This window comes from Cariama cristata, unplaced genomic scaffold (assembly GCF_000690535.1).
Source record: "Cariama cristata isolate BGI_N322 unplaced genomic scaffold, ASM69053v1 scaffold14864, whole genome shotgun sequence".
NCBI classification, from domain to species: Eukaryota; Metazoa; Chordata; class Aves; order Cariamiformes; family Cariamidae; genus Cariama; species Cariama cristata.
This window is the reverse complement of record NW_009611355.1, coordinates 17,010-36,514: the sequence shown is the minus strand read 5'-3', so window position 1 is coordinate 36,514 and position 19,505 is coordinate 17,010. Positions and strand designations below refer to the sequence as shown.

Genomic DNA, 19,505 nt, shown 5'->3' with positions numbered 1-19,505 from the left:
GATACAACAAGGCTCACTAAGCAGTGTGCTAGTTCAGACAGCTTAGCTGCAAAAACTGCTATCCATGGCTGCACTAAGCCACCCATGAATCCTTTCCTGTTTCAAGTCTAAGCATAATGTAGTCTCTTGATAAATGTTGAAGCCAATTTGAAAAGTAGCCAGGGAAGGCTTCAAATAATCAAAAATATCAAGGGAACAGTGAAAATGAGTGGGAAGGAGTGAAGGGAAGAAGGGGAGACTGAGAATAGCAGGAAGGAGGAGTACGCACACACAATGTCTCGGGGAATGGTAATGAGGAAATACAGGAAAGAGAATCTATACTACTTCTGCTACAGAGGAGGAAGAATAGCATCATAAACAAGGGAGATTTATTATTGCTTTTATAACTAGATATGACATTAATCCATTGTTCAGATAATTTCCGGAACATGCTGATAATATCAGGCTGTGACAAATATTAAATGTGTGTATTCACAGCCATAGCTCTGGTTTCAACAGATACTACAATCCAAACCAGTGACGAATCTTCCCTTGTAGTTTATCCTGACAGCTACAACATATGCAAGGAATAATTTTGAGCCTGAATGCATAAAGCTCATATCCTGGTCACATATGTCGTAAACTGCAGGCTTTTAGCAGGATTTTACAATTAAACTGCAGTTCCGGTAACTTTCTTCTAAACCTCATTTTTATACAGTTTACAAAAAATGATTTATTATTCTTCAATACATCTTCTACCTCAGCTACATTATACTGCTGGGGCACAGCTGTGATAAAATCACTTTAAAATATTGTCCAAAAAGTAAATATATGGAAAATATTATGAAACAGAATTCAATTAGCAAGTGGAATTTTGTTAGAATGCTATGGCCTAGGACTGGACTTAGCTAAAATGATTTTTTTTTTAAAAAAAATAAACCTGCTTTGTAGACGTTCTTTTTGTCATATAAGAATAATGATATTTACAACTTAGACTGACTCTGGAGAATTTATTGTCAAAGGGAATACACACCTGATCATCTTGGTTTGTATGTCTGACAAGATATCGTAGAAAATCAAATCTGGAGCATTTACGAACTAGAATGAGGTCAGCTGAACCATCTGCCAAATGAGCTGCTGGTGAGAGACCTTTTGGACTTCGTGGACAGGCACAGCTCATATTTACTGCATTGATGGCTAGAAATTTCCCTTTAATAACCTTCCATTCTTCTTCATCCTCTGAAACACATCAATAAAGGCATGGAGATAGGTTATTATTTGATCTACTCATAAGAACACTAAAAAGCAATAATTCTTGGCAACTTAAAAGTTTTTACTGGGCATATTCATGCACTGTCAATAAATATCTAAAATAAACTGCATAAAAAAAATCTATTTTTCTTACACTAACAGAGAAATTTGCTTTCTCGCTTCACAGACTGGGACCATCTACTAAAACTGCTCACTGTTTCCGACATATGCATGTCAAATTCAGGATCAATGCTATTTGAGCAAACCCACAAAGCCTTAGGCAGGGAAAAGAGAGAGGTAAGTTACAACTCTTGTAGTGTGAAAGTTCAGGGGGATTTTTAACTTTAAAAGTTTTATTCTTGCTCTTCAATATGTAATCTTAAATAAACAATGCTGCAAAGACAGTGGTTTAGTATTTGGTTTCTAAATCAATATTCCTCCTCTGCCTCAATGCTACAAATTATATTTAAAAAAAAAAAAAAAAAGACAAAAAGGGAAGAGATGACTCAGGGTTCAGCAAGGACCAGCAGGCAGCAGATCAGGAATCTGTTTCCACCCCAACCCCAAATGTCTGAAGATGAATATTATTAACAGAATTGAACTTTCCTGTGTGTAAATCTTCAGATATTTCTGCAAAACAATACAAAAGTCTGTTTTCAACAACATGAAACCATTCTGTTAGAGATCACACCTAGACTGAGCTTAAATGTGTGATGGCATCAATACTACCAAGAGCAGAGGAATTTTCTGGAACAAAAAAACACTGTCAGGCACTGCAGAGAGTTGACATCTAAACTGTATTTTCTTGCATATGAATAAAAATAGATAAAAAAATGCCTTTGCATTTTTAGATTACATATAAATGCCTTCCCCACTACAATAAGAAAAAGCCATGAAGGAGCCATAACACTCCTTTTCTCCTCCCAATATAAGTGGATTCAGATATTTCAAATGAACAATTCCATAGAAGTAATGATCGCAGAACAGTCTATGGAGATACACATGGTTCTAAGACTGAAGTTCAGGAGTGAAGTGCCATTGTTGATGATGGGGACAAAATTAAGGAATAAACAAAAAATGATAAAGTTTGTTTATATAAGCTTGTTAAAGTTTGATCATCAAATCACAGCAAGGTAGAAGTTTTGAGGCATATTAACTGGTATGGACTTAGAAATCTAACATTATTCAGTTCCCCACATTTGGGTTAACTTACAGTTATTTTCAAGGTGCTTCTTTGATGGGACTATAGATGACATTTACGCTATATATTTCATGTCCTAAAATTCTGTCATTCTTTGCTGTCTTAGTTTTAGGAACTTCACATTTACTTTAGACAATCATTATTACAATTGTCTAGGTAATTTTGGACCTAAAGTCTATGATGCATTTATTTTGAATTGATATCTTACAAGCTTTATACATCAGAAAAATAAATTTAAAAAAAGAAAAAAAGTTTGGAAAATATTCTGTAGTCGTTCTTTGCTTTTTGAAATTTTCCTGCTTCGTTCAATTTTTATTCATTTGAATTTCTTACTATCCACTCTTTAGTAACAGAATCAAGAAAAACAGAATTCCAGGAAATACAGAGTAGGATTATAAAGTGACAAAAGACTTAAAGGAAATGAAAAAGTTTATTCTTTTTCCATCTAGACTATCCTCTTTATCTCCTGATAAACTAATCAGTAAGAGCAAGAAAAAACACAGCTGTGAAATTCAACATTTTTGCATCATTTGCCAGAGCGGTTTTAGTATAGTTTGCTTTACTGCTCATCTTCTTATGATAGTTTCAAACAGGACACTACAGAAAGAAATAACTTATATCAGATTCAAAATGTGTATCTTGAGAGATAAGAAAGACTTAAATGTCAAAGTACAGAATGACTTTGTTCAGGCTGCAGGCAAGTGACAAGGCCCTGCTCTGAGAGGAAGGTAACTGAACAGAACATAAGAAACTACTGGAACTGGAAACATCTGTGTACAGAACCATACAAGTGCTTATTTACAAGAAAACCAGGCATTTTCTGATACATAAACAACAAAAATGAAAACACCACTGTTTACTGATAAATCCTTTTGTTGTTTATCTGAGAAGCATTAACAATTTAGTCTATAGTGTGTCTACATATTTGTTAACTTTTGAAGTATGCTCACCGTAATAAATAAGCCTCAAATTACTTAAAGCAGAATGCTTATATATGTTACTGTAATGGATTGTTTTCACCTGGCAGAAAAGTACCATTCAGTACAAATTTCACCATGTTACTCAAAAAAGCTTCGCTGTTCAAGTAAGAACAAAGTCAGGGTATTTACCACATTTTAAATGACCAATTGTTTTCATAACCATTCTGCAAGGTACATCACTGTAATAGCACAAATGACTCATCCAAAATATCTTTCATACAATAGGGCAATCATGAGCAGGGAGAGCATAAACGGCACTCTTTTCAACTGTCTATGGTGTGTATCTGTATACTGCAAGGTGATGAAATCAGCGTAAAGGACTAACACTCAAAGTTTGCTCAGCACACACACATAGGCTTCTGCACAATACAAAGAAATATGTTCAGTGACAGCCAATGCAAGCATCCTTCTAAACTCACCTGAATTGTACACAAACCGAGTAGGCACAATGAAAGAGTAAGCCAATACACCCTGCTGAGTAAAAAGCTTATCTGAGGTGGCGATTTCAAATTCTTTTTATTGCAAATCAAGAGTAGCTGATTGTTATTCTTTGCTTACCAGTACTGCATGGAGAAGAGACTGGACTGCAAAGAAAGCCAGCTACCAGAAGTAAAGTGGATTTAAGTAAACAATATTCTACATAATCAGCTGCTTAACGTCTTGTGCAATGCTGGCTAAAGCAGCCTTGGTCGCTCACTAACCTGCAGGTTTCTTCTGCCTTTGCTGGATCAAAGCTAACAAAATGGCAGATTTAAAAAACAAAACAACAAAAAAAACCGAACAAAAAAACACCACAAACAAAAGAAAAAAGGTTGGCAATTTCTAACTACAGTTATTTCTCAAAAAGACCAATTTTTTCTTAGAAAAAAATTTACTATCAGATTTAGCTCCTAAGAAAATATTATGTAAAGCAATTTCTTTAGCTGTATCTGGGCATAAATTAAAACAACTCAAGCAACACTCCAGTCTGGCCATCTGTTGATTATATCAAAGATCTGAAAGCAGTTGCTGGGATGAAAGCACTATATATAAGTATATGTAACAGGAATTCAAGTTGACATAGAAATCTACATACAGTCTTTATGCTACGAATGAATCTCTATAGTATGATGATACTCTTTATGCTAAGAAATGTCTAGAACGTGGTACAGATACTGTGCAAAATAACTGTAATTATAAGACAATCTAGGTCATAAAGCACCAGTGTTTGTGTCAAGAAAATGATGGTTTTATGTACTGAGCTCTACAAGAAGAAAAAAAAAGAAAAAAGAGTAAAAGCAGAAGCAAGCACCCATGGGAAGGCTGCCTGCTGTTTAGGAGGGGTTTATCCAAGTCAATGAACTGAGATTAGAGGTGAAACTTGGTCAATTGAATCTGCATATCTTACTCCAGCAGGGCCACAAGCGTACAATATCAGTGTTTCCCATAAGGACATAGTAGTCAGACATAAAGAGACAACTAGGAGGATGAGTGCACAGAATCCAGCATATTAACAGTTGTTTTAACAAAAGGAAGGAAAAGTTATGCCCATTAAAAAAAAATAAATTCCATGGAAGTATGTGCAGGGGTTGGAATGAGGGGGAAAAAGAGAATAAGGATAGCAAAACTAGAAAAAGAGGAGAGAAATCTTATTTATCATTTATACTGAGTATTGGGTCAGTATTGTACAGAAATACTTCAGTCCACCAGATCAGTTATTAGTTGTCCAAGTTCATTACCTCACATTTATTTAATAAACAGCTTTATATAGGGTAACTTTTGCACTAACAAACACAAATATTTAATCCTGACCTATTCTAAAAGTTAATGAACTGCTTCCTTCTGTACTACCTCACAGTTAAGTCCTCCTCACAAAAAGAACACAGAGTCCTATCTCAGAGAATATACCTTTCCTAAAGAAAAGAAACCTAACACATTGAAATATAGAAGTAATTAGTATAATTTTATCAGAATTTTCTGAGGTTTGGATGGAGAGACACCTGATCTATTTTTTACATATTTACATGTATTTTCTTTAAGCTTAAAGAAACAATGCATTATCTAGTAACTCACAACGTTTTAAAAAACCAAAACATACACTTGAACCGATATATTCTGAAAAATAAGAATTTTTATAACATACTATCTTACTTTTTATGACAAATTACCTTCACGTTTTAATCCACATTCCTTGTGCTGTTCTGACAGCTGTTGCTCACTTTTCTTGCAAATGTAACATCTGAAAACAAAAATACCATTTATTTCCCGAAAACAAAACTATTATTCAGTTCAACTTATTTGTTTTACCCAATCATTACCAGATCTTCCCCCACCACAAGATGCAGCATGGCACTGACAACCCTGATGTGGCATGAATCATGACAGGTCTGCAGGCAGTACAGGTACTTAACTACAGTGCTAAAGATTACTGGATGTCAGAAATAACAACATCACAGAGCCATAAGATCACATAGGTTGGAAGGGACCTCTGATGTGGATCAAAGCTCTGCTCAAAGCAGCTCTTATAGGATCAGGATGTTCAGTGTCTTGTTCAGTCAAGTTTTGAATATCTGCAAGGATAGAGTCCACAAGATCCCTGGGCAACTTGTTCCAATATTTGACTGCTGTAACAGTGAAAGATACTGACATACTGGAGCCAGTCCTTCATCTCACAAGTGTCGAGTACAGGGAAGAATCACTTCTCCTGACCTGTTGGTTTCTCTTTTGCTTAGAAAGCTCAATATAAGGTTGGCCTTCCTTGCTGCAAGGACACACTGCTAACACAGGTACAGCTGTTGCCCACCAGGATCACAAAGCTCCTTTTGGCAGAGCTGCCTTCCAGCCAGCCAGTACTGTTGCATGTGACTATTTCACGCCAGGTACACGATGACGTTTGCCTCTCCTAACTTCAGTAGATTCTTATCAGCCATTTCTTCAGCCCATCAAGGTCCCTCTGAATAGCAGGCCTGACTTTCAACATGTAAATCACTCCTCCCAATCTGCTATCATCCATAAAAATGCTGAGAGTGCACTCTCTGCCTCTGTCCCAGTCATTCAGAAAGATGTAGCACAGTATTAGCCCCAGTATTGATCCCCAAGGGACACCATTAGTAATTGGCTGCCAGCTGAACTTGGTACTCACAACCTTTCTAGTAGTCTAGCCAGTTTTCCACCCATCCACTTATCTAGTCTGCACCTCATCAATTTGTTTTTAAGAATACTACAGGAAACACTACCAAAGGCTTTGTTAAAGTCAAAGTATGTAACACCCACTGTTTCCTCCTCATTCATGGGCCTGGGGACCTGTAAGGCCTGGGGGCAGACTATACATCAGTGAAAACTGGGGCAAAGGAGTAAGTTTTCAGCCTTTTCTGTACCTTTTATCGCTAGGATCCCCATACCACTAAGCAGCAGGCCCACAGTTCCTTTAGCCTTTTGTTATGATTGTTATACTTACATAATCCCTTTGTAAGAACTAACACCTCTCACATCCCTCACTGATTTCAATTCCACCTCAGCTTTGGCTTTCTCAGTTCCATCCCTGCATATTTAGGCAATATCTCTGTGTTCTTCCAAAGTAACCCATTCCACTTCCACCTTCTCTTTCCTTCTCAGATCCTTGCTCATCCACGTTGGGTATTCTATCGTGCTTACTCAAGTTTCTGCATATCAGAATGGACTGTTTTTGTGCTTTGAGGAGGTACCAATCAACTCTCCTGGGTCTCTTTGTCCTCCACGGTAGTCTCCCACGGAATCTTGCCAAGATTCCCAAATAAACCAAAATCTGCTCTCCTAAAGTTCAGGGTTGCAATTCTACTTTTTGTCCTGCTCATTTCTCTCAGGATTTTAAACTTCATAATCTCACAGTCACCGCTGCCAAGACTGCCCTCAACCATCGCAACCTCCCTCTTTCCTTTTCTGTAAGAAGTCCAGACTATTTGTCCTAGTCAGTTTGTCAATCACCCGCACGATCACCAACATCACCACACTCCAGGATTCTCTTAAATTCCTTGTACCTAGTCGTATTGCCCTTCCAGCAATTATTAGGATGTATAAAATTCCCCATGAGGCACCAGGACTCTTTACTCCCTGATTGAGACCTGGATAACAGCTTTCTCCCTCTGGAGTTTCCCCTGCACCAAGGCACTTGATGGATCAGGATAGTTGCTCCAGCTAGTACTGGAGATCGTGATTCGTAGAATGTCACAGCACAGTCAACAAGTTCCATGCAGTTTCTGGACAAAGTTTCTGGCCCCTCTGTATCCTGCTGTGCTGTTTGCTGCTGTGACAACTACTATATTTCTGACAGCTATATTCATATATAAAGAACAACAACAAATACTAGTGCATAACTTCAAGCAGGTGAAAGTAAAGAGAAAGGAAGGAACACTGGGAGAATAAGGTAGGCTCCCTGATTGGAGAAAGAAGTGAAGAATATCACACAGAATTTATACAGCATAACAGTAGTCTACAAAAAAAAAGGATAAACAGGCTGATTCCTGAGAAGACCTATCCTCAGGACAAGCCATGCCAGCTGTGGTCATGGCACTAAAACAATCACTAAAATTGCTAGATTGAATTACAATGTGAACATTTGAGAAATTTTGAATAATTATTTCCATTTGTAGAAGCTATGAGGCATCCAGACTTTCGTTTATTAGCAGTAACACAGTATAGTACCCTTAGCACCTATTAACTGGGTGCTGTGCTGTTACATTTCGCTTCATTTAAAACTGGGACACACACACACACCAGCTAACAAAATTTTATTACATTTTTGTTTACTGACCTGAGGTGCCAAAAGGTCAACTGACCTTTAATGAGTCAATACACTTTCTTACAAGGTTGTCTCTTTCAGAGTAAGTGTTGTGATATTAAAGCCAACATTTCTGTGACCTCTGTTTATGTATAGGCCTTTTCAAATAGTTCATGTCAAAAAAGCACAGATAAACATTAGCCTACCCTGTTCTGCAGCTATCTTTATCTCGTGGAGATCCCACTGTGTGTTTTGCAGGTTGAAAAGAAATTGTTCCTTCATAGTAATGATGAGAAAGAAAAGTCTTGAAGCCTACATAAAAGAGGTATTACACAGCATTAAGTCATTATAAATCCACATCGCAAACACCTCTGCATACATTCCTTGATTGTTCCTCTCTTTCCTTCTCTAAGGACTGTAAAACAATAGTTGCCCTCCTCAACCTCACAGCTCTTTGTGGTATGATGTTTCAGATTGTAAAGGACAAGGAAATATCACCCCCCTCCAACTTTTTAAGATTTGCCGATAGCGTCATTACTTTGCTTGACATCTTTAAAAGCCATCTAAAATTTTTAGCTACACATCCCTGCTGAATCTGCAAATTGGCCTATGCTACTTAAATTCTGCTTTTGCATTCCCTAACACGAGGCAAATCAAAGGCAAAAAATACTTTCCAGCAGCATAGGATTTATCGATATACTAGCTAACTAGGCTAAACCACTCATCTGTCTCTCTAATCAATGCTGGAAGAAGGACAAAATTAACAATTCATTCCATCAGCTGAATATCCAAGACAAAGGAGTGCCTACCTCTCTCTAACTGATTGAAAAGAAAGTCAAAATGATTAGCACAGAAAGGGCATTACTTTTTAGGCAGCTATCACTAGGTGACATATATTCAACACAACTTTAATGAGCACACTGCTAATGTTATCCCCAAAGTTACAGAGCTTTACATAACATGATCCAACATACTTGGTACTGCAAGGAGTTTAAAATCAGGTTCAGTCTGTTCCTGATGTTTAAAAGCTTCAGAGAAGGTTGGTTTGGAGAGAGTACATCAACTGCTCCACTATGTTTACATGCTGACAAAGAATGTAATAATTACACAAGTTACCTGAGTAGTCATATCTCATCGGACCCATCCACCGCTTCTTTTCACTATCTTTTAATATATCTCCATAAAAACCGTAACCCAGTAATGATACGGAATACTTCAAAAACGTGTTGTTATGATGTACAGAAGAGACATCCAGAGGTTGACAGTCACCTATGAAGATTAGAAGTGCGACGTTCTATTAAGGCTTATTTTGTTTGCAGCTGCAAACACAATAGTATCTTTAACAGTACAATTTCAAAATAATAAATATATACGTTGTATTTATGTCATAACATATTTATGTCATATATCCACATATATTTCTTATACATGCAGAAAGGGAAGAATAATTTTTTAATACTAATTTCATTTAGTATTTAAAAAGCACTAAGCACGAAGTGAGAAGAAAGGGGTCAGCATGCTAAAAATATATAATGAATTTACACTCATTTACCATGTAGCAGTAGGAGGAGATCAATGCAGTATCTGTACATTTATCAGATACTACTTAATCCCATATGTCATACTATCAGAGGATAAATCTAGCTGGAACAGGCCTTAGGAGGTTTCTCATCACACCTCCCACCCAAAGTAGGTTCAGCTATGAGGTCAGATCAGATTACCCAAGGCTTATCCAGCCAAGTCCTGAAAACCTCTAAGAACAGAGAGTACACTATCCCTCTGATGTCCTCATTGTGTAAACTCTGGAGTGGTGGTGGGCTGGAGGGGCGCAGGGGAAGGTGCTGTTTCTTTGCTTGTTTGGCTTTTTGGTGTTTGGTTTGTTCCCCCCCCCGTTTCACTTCATGTCCGTTGTCTCTCATCCTTCCACCGCAGACTACTGCGAAGAACCCTTTACATAAGTGAGAAACACTCTTAAAAATCTAAATGCATGCATACACAAGTGCACATTTAATAATCCAGCTAAAATACTATGATATACTAAGTCCATCTCTCTCTCTAATCCCAGTTCAATGCCCTAAGCTCTACACATGCTGAACAGAGTTAGCCATAGATTAGTAAGAGAGAAGTACATGTGTAAACCTTTGCAACAGCAGCTCCTAAAACTGCAACTCTTAAGCACTCAATAACAAGTGATAATGAAATAATTGCACTCGGAAATTTTATCCCTTTTGCTTGTGCAACATTGTTAGAACTGAAGACCACCTTGCACAATTTTTCAAGTTTAGTATTAAGAACTGGGTGACTATGATTCTTCAGTATGTAGAAGATAGCATGGACATCACAAACCACAATGCACTGAATATGCCAAGCTGTCTCCTTTGTCCCCCATGCAGTTCAGGGACTCCATTACCAGAGGACTTTGAGAAGTGGTAATGTCAACATCCCTGCTGATGACAACATATCAAAAAGCATTTATTGAAGAGTAGTTGTTTTCCTCCCTCATTCCTCCTCAAATATCTGACTTGCAGGTGGTAAAAATGGGGAATTATCAGCTAATTTTATTGGCCGATAGCCATGAAATTGGCTAAAACTCATACTTCCAGTTTGGCATGCATCGAATTGCACAAGACAATTGGGCAACTAGTACAAAATACTACTATTCAAGTGTACATGCGCTTCTAGTAGCTTTCTCAGACAGAGTCCAACAACTTACACTGCTTATTGTATTTTACTGCTATTTTCAAAAGCATGCCAGAATGCATGAAAACTTAAGCACTAGATATAGTTTCAAAACATTATGATCCCTTCAAAACAATTAATTACAATAGAGAAAGCAAATAAGTTTTAAACTTCCCATATTTCAAATCAGAGACTTAAATCCCAGACAAAAACTTCGCATTTCAACTCAGCCATTATCTTCAAATTATATCTCACATATAGAAAGAACCAAATGAAATTATTATTTTTGGCTATTTTCATAAGAAAACAGCAAACTATGACCACCCACCTACAATAATATGAAGAGCTGATGTTACCGGGTCAGAAATGCCAACAGTTGAATAGCATATGCAATCTGTTGATCCTGAAAAATTAAAAAACTAGACATTAATTAATATATTTTCAAAACAAGTATTATTGGCATGGTCTTCCAAATAAAAGCATTACATTCCTTTGGCTCGCCCCTTTCCATTTAATGGAACAAAGTAAATGGAAAGATACAAATATTGTGGTTTAAATTGTAACTTTTTTTTCCCCAATGAGTAGAATTTATTTCTTTCTATTCAAAGTACAAGATTTTCACTATATAAGCAATAAATATATACCAGTTAGTGAGGGGAAATAAGTTAATTCACATAAAAAAAGTCATTATTACATTACAGTTTTTACATCAATTAAGGATGGAGGGGAAGGCAGCCATACGTTGATCCTGCTTTGCTTAAGATTTCTTACTGATTGAGGTCTCATGAAAAGAAGTCGACCAGTCTCCTGTCTTTTGGGGGACCGATCTAAATTCCAGGCTGTCAACATCCTCTCCTCCTCCAGCTGCATCTTAAACCAGAAACTTCTGCTTAGTTCTATTATTTGAAAATCAGTAAATACCTGCTTTCAAGAATTAGTTTATAGATAGGGGACCAAAGTGATGTGCTTTTACAGTCTTGAGCAAAATGCCTACAAGAAGAAAGGGGGGAAGCTTTAGTTTTCACCTATATTCTGTCTTTGCTACTACTACCTTCTGGCCACTCCTCAGTCAGTACGTCTGCTCAGTATTTTAGGTGCTGTTTAGAATCAGCCAATTCACCCTGATCCCTATAAAAACAATTTAAGAGCCTAATGCAGGGTTCTGATTTCTACTCTGCAGCAGGGACTTGGTCGTCAGGGTCAAACGTACCGAAGCGTATTTGTTGCAGCACCTAACTCCAAATGTATCTTGTAGTTTCTCTCATCCCTTCCCTGAAACCGAATTCCTTTAAAGTCAAGGCTGGATATCTGAAACTAAAAACTTACTTTGTCCACATATATGTTCTCAGATTTGCTACTGACACACTAGATGTAGAGCAGCTCAGATAGAGAGTCCTTTATTTCTGAGGCCTAATCAAATTGAAACAAAAAACTAAAAATGGAGGAATGAGGAACTACTATTTAAAATCCACTTTTGGTTCTATCTTTGAAGACATACACAGTCATCAATAGCAACAAAGAAAATCCTTTCCCCTCCAACTCACTTCTCAGGAAATGGACACCACCCCCCGTACCAGCAAAGGGCATGAGAGAAGCTTCTATGAAGTAAAAGCTGTGCAGAAGCCTGCCACAGTGAATAAGAAGCAGCTCCATGAGCCAATTAAAGAGAAAATAAATATAACAGAACTGAAAAACAGAAAAAACCCCAGTGTGACTAAGGAGATCTCTCTCTACAAGCCTGAGGTTCAAGATGATGCAAGCGTACCATTACAGGTCCATGTCGTTGCATGGGAAACGGGACACCAATTTCTCTCAGTATCATAACAGACAAGGTACATAGATGATGTTACCATGCCACATTTTTGAGTTTTATAGCAGAAAATATTAAGTAGAGTTTAGATACTGAAGCTACGCTTTACTGCAAATTTTGCCTCCTACGCTTGTGAATTTCAGTAAGGCAGAAAAGAAAATTCTCACTACTTTTGAAAAGAAAAACAAACAAAAGCAAGCCACTAAAAATAGCCACTAAAAGATCTGATCTGAACTTTTATTGCTGAATGTACAAGCCTAACATTTCATCCAACCTTCCTTGTTTCTTCAAGATCTGTTTCTGTTCTGCTGCTAGAATTACCTTGTCACATTTGTCTTGATGTAAACAGAGCTTCCAAGTAGCCTTACACCATAGGTAGGACGAGAAGAGGGGAATTCATGCAAGCTACGTTTTAACACTGGAGGTTTATCTCCCCATACTCTTCTGTAGTCAATTGAAAGCCGATTTATCTGTTGGGCAATTTTATAGAACTTACTTTCATTTCTACTCATTAATTAGCAAGGGAGGGTTAAAAGTAGGTCCGAAGACTGAAATTAATTCTCAGATCCTAAAATGGCAGACTGGGGAAGACACCAATAGTGTTTACCAACTGCCAAATCTCCTTCTCAGACATGCCAGTGGAGTACCAACTACAAACAGCAAATATCGTTGTTTTTTTTTCCTCTCTCAGAGCCAGTATTACAGAGCAACAAAACCGGTATCATTCCTTATGTACATTCCAAGAGAAGATAACTGGTCATAACACCAAACCAAGCACGAATCTAATGGTACTAGTTTAATGGTCGTAAAAACGTTCATGACGACTAAAAATTTGAGTATCTTTGAACGCTTCATAACCAAACAGGAATTCTAGATCATTAGGTGGGTCTTGAATAGATTTGGAATCTACTACTGCTGAATAGCACTCTGAGTAGATGTACAGACAAACCCCACTGAAATCTGGCTTATTTCATCAGTATAAATCTGATACAGAAAGCAGGATTAGAATGTAAACATAGCTTAACAAATATCCCTTGATTAATAGTTTAGGATTGTCAGAGCATTCAATTTGGGTAAGAAACTTTCAGAGCATGACTCTTGACTAATGTTAGGTGGTAGATGTTGTTTGTTCTGGTTAAACCAACAGAAAAATTATATACATATTCCGCTGGATTTTCTTTGGGCATTTTTAAGGACAACACACTGAGTGAAGGAAAATAAAAAAGGTTTTTATGAGTTGCACAGAACCACATGCAAATGCGAAGAAAGTTGTTGGGCTGCTTGTTAACTGAGCCCTAATTCATTAAAAAAAAGGAAGATCTTCAGTGTGGAAACTAATTTTTGTACTGGTGTGCTAGAAGAAAAAATGGCATGCAAGGGAATGACTAAGTTTCAGGTTAAGACACTTAGAAGTAGCTACATGTGTACATGCAACACTGCAGACTATGTCAAACCTTTCATTCTAGTCAAGATCTCAGGAATGCTGACAGCAGCTTGCGCTTGATTCAAGGTACTCACACACAGGCCCCATTGGAAGGGCCTTAGGAAACAAGACATCTGCACAAGACAGGCAGATGCAACACAGGATCTACAGGCTCTACTGACCATATACGCCCTGGCTATAACATGAGTTTAGATGCCCATCTCACCTGCAGACACCTAAATGTAAGCATGAAAGTTTCAGTATCAATTTCAAATTGAAACTCACCTTAAGGAGTCACTCCGGTACCTGAAATGACGCCAACCACCAGTATTTAAGGGCTGCAGATTACTCTGCTTGGCTTCCAACTGCTACTGTAGTACAACAGCTGTCTTGTATACAGCAAGTACATTTCAATGATGGTGGCACCATACCACCTCATGTAGATAGCTGAATCCCAAACTAAATGTCTGAAATCCCCTAGTTAAAGAAAGCTCTCATCCCAGATATTTTGATATTAAGAGCCTACTGAAGATATGAAGTGTGCAGAGGGCATATCAACTAGTCTTTGTTAAAATAAGTATAACTACTTTGAATCTTTACTGTACATTATGTACACTAGAACCCTGTTTCATTACCTATTTTCCTCAAAGTCTGTCTGATATTAGAAGGTATCATACAGCAACATAGTTGTTATACAGGCAAGTTCTCCTACATTCTTTCCCTCCGCAAATTTAAATATTTTTTTTTCAATAAATAAATCTAATTTTTAAAAAATTATCAGGGAAATCCTTCCTTTTAATTAATCAGAAGGAGAAATGATCCAGATATGTATTTAAAATATTAAAGAGTATATACTTCCCATAAAACATTTTTGCTAAAGCAAGATTAAAGAAATCAAAGTGATGGACTGCACTACACAGAACACAGCACAGCTAAATCACCAGACTTCCCTTTTGCACGCAAATATTGCTGGATTTGTGAGTAGACAAGTCATGCAGACAGGTGTTCAGACACCACCTCACAAGCCTTAAATTGGTCATAGAACCACCAAAGTCATAAGCAAAACCAGATGATTTACTGATTGCAAGGAAGAGTTCATGCCATTGATTCTGTGGGGGAAAAAAATAATTAAAAAAAAGAAATCAAAGTGCTGGTTAGACTACTAACTTACAACTAAGCTTTCTTAAACCAAAACCCATGCATACTGTGGGCTGTAAGTATTCATTTTTGTGCTTTTATTGATGGAAAACTAAACAAATTCCAAAGAACTAGAAGTACTAAACTAAGCAGATGACAGAAGCAACAGTCAGCTAGATGTTGATCCCACAGACAAGAGTGACTTTAATAAAGAAATAGAAATATGTTTAGTGCTTATGAGCATTGCTCCATGTGAGATACTCTTAACAGGGGCAGGTGCTCCCACAGCACACACAGAACCCTCAGAGATAAATTAGCATAGCAACAGGATTCTGTACTGCAAACAGGTAGAATAACAACTTCAGTGGGGGTCCCATATATTTGTGGTATTTTTGTGGAGTTACGATCCATGCAGTCACCTCATAGATGAAATATCAGGTGAGTCATGCTAATGACAGAGTAACTGCATACTAAATGCTTCTTGACTGAGAGTATTTTGAAAAGTTTAGATGGTGATTTTTCTGGGAGGTGATTTTCAAATGACAAGGATCTGACATATTCAAAAGTAAGGGGAGAACCTACTATTACAGGGAGAGATGAATGGCCTGGTCATACAGTTAAGATCCTACTCACAAGTTTCACACACTTTCCTTTATGCCTTCAGAAATCAAGAAGTCAAGTTTAACATCTGCATAATGACAGACTGGCTTAAACAGGATCAGCTCAGAAGGACTTTGGTCTGGGTTTTTTCCGTAGGTAGTCACTGCAGCAGAAGTTCAGTACCACAATACAACAAAAATGGATTAATACAATAACGGCAAATTTAAGAGATTAAATTAACATCACAGGGAAGTAATCTTGACCTAGTTGTCTTCATAGCAGCCTCACCATAGTAAATGCAGTATTTAGCTCCAAGACTCACTTCCAGAAGTGTCACTTCCAGATTTAAAATGCTGAAGGAGGAACACAAACATTGCACTTCAGATTTCAAACTGGATATACTGAATCTTGAAACGAGATGCTAACTAAACTACAAAGATCATTAAATATTACAAACATTGTAACAGAGAAGGCTGTGGACACGTCACTTGGAGTCACTTAAAAAAGAATTTTTTGACTTTTTCTTTTTTGCACGTGCTAGTGCAAAATTTTGTCAGGTTGCTACAACCTCTAAGTACTCTTAACAGCAAATCTGTTTACAACAGCAATCAGTCAATTTACACTGGCAGATTTGAAGAATGGCTGCAATTAAGAGAAATTCAGAAGTTAAAACTGCCATTTGAGTAGAAGCCTTTATTTATGTCAATAAAAATGCAAGTTACTTCATAAAAATGTACCATAAAGCATAACAATAAATGATACTTTTTAACCAGAAGACACACTAAGGAAAGAGACTGTCTGGAAACAGACACATCTGTTCAAAAAAAAAAAAAAAGAAAAAAAGAGCCAAGCAGGGGTTTGCTCCAGAAAGTTAGAATCATGATTTATATGGAGCAACCAACATTACAAAAAAAATAAAAAGAGCCTGCACAATGGGCTTCTGCCTATGAAATAAAGCTAATTACTCAAAAATGGTCATATAGATGTCAATGCTTTAGCATTAAATCTCTTTCATTTGTAATTTCAAACTTTTGTAGAATTAAATGGACAGTTTCTGAGCAAAGATTGTCTGCTGAATTGAGTGTTAGTTTGAATACAGACACTGTTTACTCACAACCACAAACCACAATCTGCCATGTTTTTGTTAACACAGTTCGACATTAGGAACTAAATGATAAAAAGGCAAAAACACTGATTCATTATTATCTTACCCCAAGCTCCTGTCCTCACTGAGTAAACTATCTCCATGTATCAGAAGCCACACAGAGCTTTAGAACTTAATCTCTAAACCATGGGTAGTGTTTGTTTGCAGTATCTATTACTGACTTCTCAGGATTTTAAGAAAAAGGTTGGTTACAAAGAACTAAAAAGAGCATCATAGGTGAAGTTTTTCTAGATGCACGATTTATATTTCATTATTTCTTTTGACTTGCTGTATTTTAGGACTGCCAGTTTAGTTTAAAAAAACCAGTCTTTTCAAGGATCTCTTATTTTGGAACAGACCTCTTGCACTAATCTGGGAACTAGGGGATCTGCTGGGGTGAACACACAGTCAGAGCTCCATTACATCAAGCAAAGATGAACAGAGAACAGCTTCACCAAACACTGATAAAAACCAAAAAACCAACAAACAAAAGAAACCACAAAACAAAACAAACCAACCACTCCTCCTTCCTTCCTGACCACCCTGCAATACATGGATTTGGCTATTTCATACACAATTTAAGGTCCCTGTGATGGCTAGATGTGTTAAGAGAGGGTTAAGATTTGTTCAGTGATTTGACTCCCTTTTTCAGTAAATAAGTATTTTCCCATATTTTCAGTAATGGATCATTTTAAATATTGTACAATATACAAATAGATCAAGATATGTATCATCCTCTGTACCCGAGGTCAGCTTCCTTATACACCATTACACATAATTTTTGAGGGATCTGAATAATGACTTGGAGAAGATATTTGAATCACAGCACTGATTAAAGTTGTACCTCATGTTAGTTCAAGGAATAGGGCTTGCAGTATACATTCAAAGAACAAACAGCTACAATGGACAAAACATAACAAACAGAACACTAAAGAATGTAAGAGAAAGTGACTTGATACATGTTAGTAATATTAATATATCAGTGAAGATCATACTTTTTGGTTGCAACTGGAAAAAATGCATTAAAAAATTGTTGAAAAAGCAGGGTTAATCTTTCAATTTTAACAAGCTTATAGTTAATTTCTTAAGGACAAAGAAATAGCTCTTAATATTGAGGTTCTGTTTTTTCAATTGTATCTTCTTATGGTCACTAACACCACCAGTAGGCAAAATCTTCTGAAACCAACCATGTAAGTAAAAACTTCTATTCCAAGAAATTTGCCCAAATAAGGAAAATGCAGGGTAGAGCACTTCAAATTCTATTCTTGTTAACTTTATTATACAAACTGATTTTAATACAAAGCTTTAACAAATAAAATCAGAATATACCTAAACATAGTAATTCTGTTATACAGAACCCTTAACGTGCTAGCTAACAAGGAGAATGAAAAACCATAAGGGGATATTCACGCTGCAACTTTTAGATATCTAACCCTTATTAAACTGCAAGCAGAAAGGGTTAAGCTTCTTCCAAAGAAGAATTCAGACCATTTGGATTTGGATACATTCTTCACAAAGATATAATGAGTATAAAATTAGTCACAAAGCCTGAGAGTACAAATATACTATTTCACTTGCTGTATTTTTACAAACTGTGCTAAATTTTCCTCATAAAGTCTGCTTTTTAGTTCTAGTCAGAAGCTCATAACGTTTATTTCACATCCCAGTTCTTTAATTCAAATCTCAAGAATCTGATAAAAAAGAGAACAGCATAGAAAAGACACTGAACTGTCCATTTGTCTTTCCACAGAGCGCTCATAATTGCAGATGCTATTAAAGAGTTGCAACACTGAATCCAGTCCTGGAAGAGAGAGTCATCTTGTAAGTCTACTTTTGGAGGAATCTCGGGGACCAGCTGGGCAGGGTGAGGTAACAGCCAGGACATGAGATTTAACAGCAAGATTGATCCAAAGAGTGCCTCTGGTCAACAAAAAAAAGTAAGCTCATCACCAAAGACCTGAATTCCAAGAATGAGTTCTCTCAAATGCCTCTCAATGACAGCAGTCAGGATTGCCTGGAAAAGCAGCTGACATTGAGAACTGTGAAGGTATAGCACCTCTAAAAGGGGCAGAAACTGCAACTTGGTCTGGAACCTGAGGACTGTTCCTCAGTCATAGTTGCCTTATGCTTTCTGTGACGACAACTGGAGGAAAGAAAAAGAAAAGAAAAAAAAAAAAAAGAAGTCTTAGCATTTGTTTGGAGTTTGCCAGACCACTGGGAGGTTCTCATTACAATTCTAACTTTGTGAAGCATCTGGAACTAAATATTTACCAGGCAAGTCTCTGTTCAGTAAGTTTCACTCATGAATGTGTTCAGACGGGCAAAGGTATTACTGTCAACATCTTATCTTGTATTAACACACAATATGTCACAAAAAAAAGTTGCAATTAAATTCTAAAATTGCATGTTAAGATTTGATTTCCTTTGTAAAGTACCCTTCCCAAATAAAAATACAAACAGCTTTAGCTACGTCTCTTTATGGACTATCACTGCTCGTATCTTACACTTAGGCTCAAATTCAAGAAGTTATGCACAAAAAGAAATTTCAAGAATAAATGAATAAAGT

General features: G+C 36.9%; 1 protein-coding gene across 1 annotated transcript in view; it reads right to left on the bottom strand.

Moving 5' to 3' along the window:
* CERK (ceramide kinase) overlaps window positions 1-19,505 on the bottom strand; it is a 33,239-nt gene that overhangs the window by 2,947 nt on the left and 10,787 nt on the right. The window contains exons 7-12 of the mRNA XM_009698224.1: window positions 18,792-18,802; window positions 11,154-11,228; window positions 9,263-9,415; window positions 8,353-8,458; window positions 5,559-5,629; window positions 1,013-1,218 (exon numbers count right to left, since the gene is read on the bottom strand). Coding sequence (XP_009696526.1) covers window positions 1,013-1,218; window positions 5,559-5,629; window positions 8,353-8,458; window positions 9,263-9,415; window positions 11,154-11,228; window positions 18,792-18,802 — 622 coding nt within the window. The remainder of the gene's footprint in view (window positions 1-1,012; window positions 1,219-5,558; window positions 5,630-8,352; window positions 8,459-9,262; window positions 9,416-11,153; window positions 11,229-18,791; window positions 18,803-19,505) is intronic.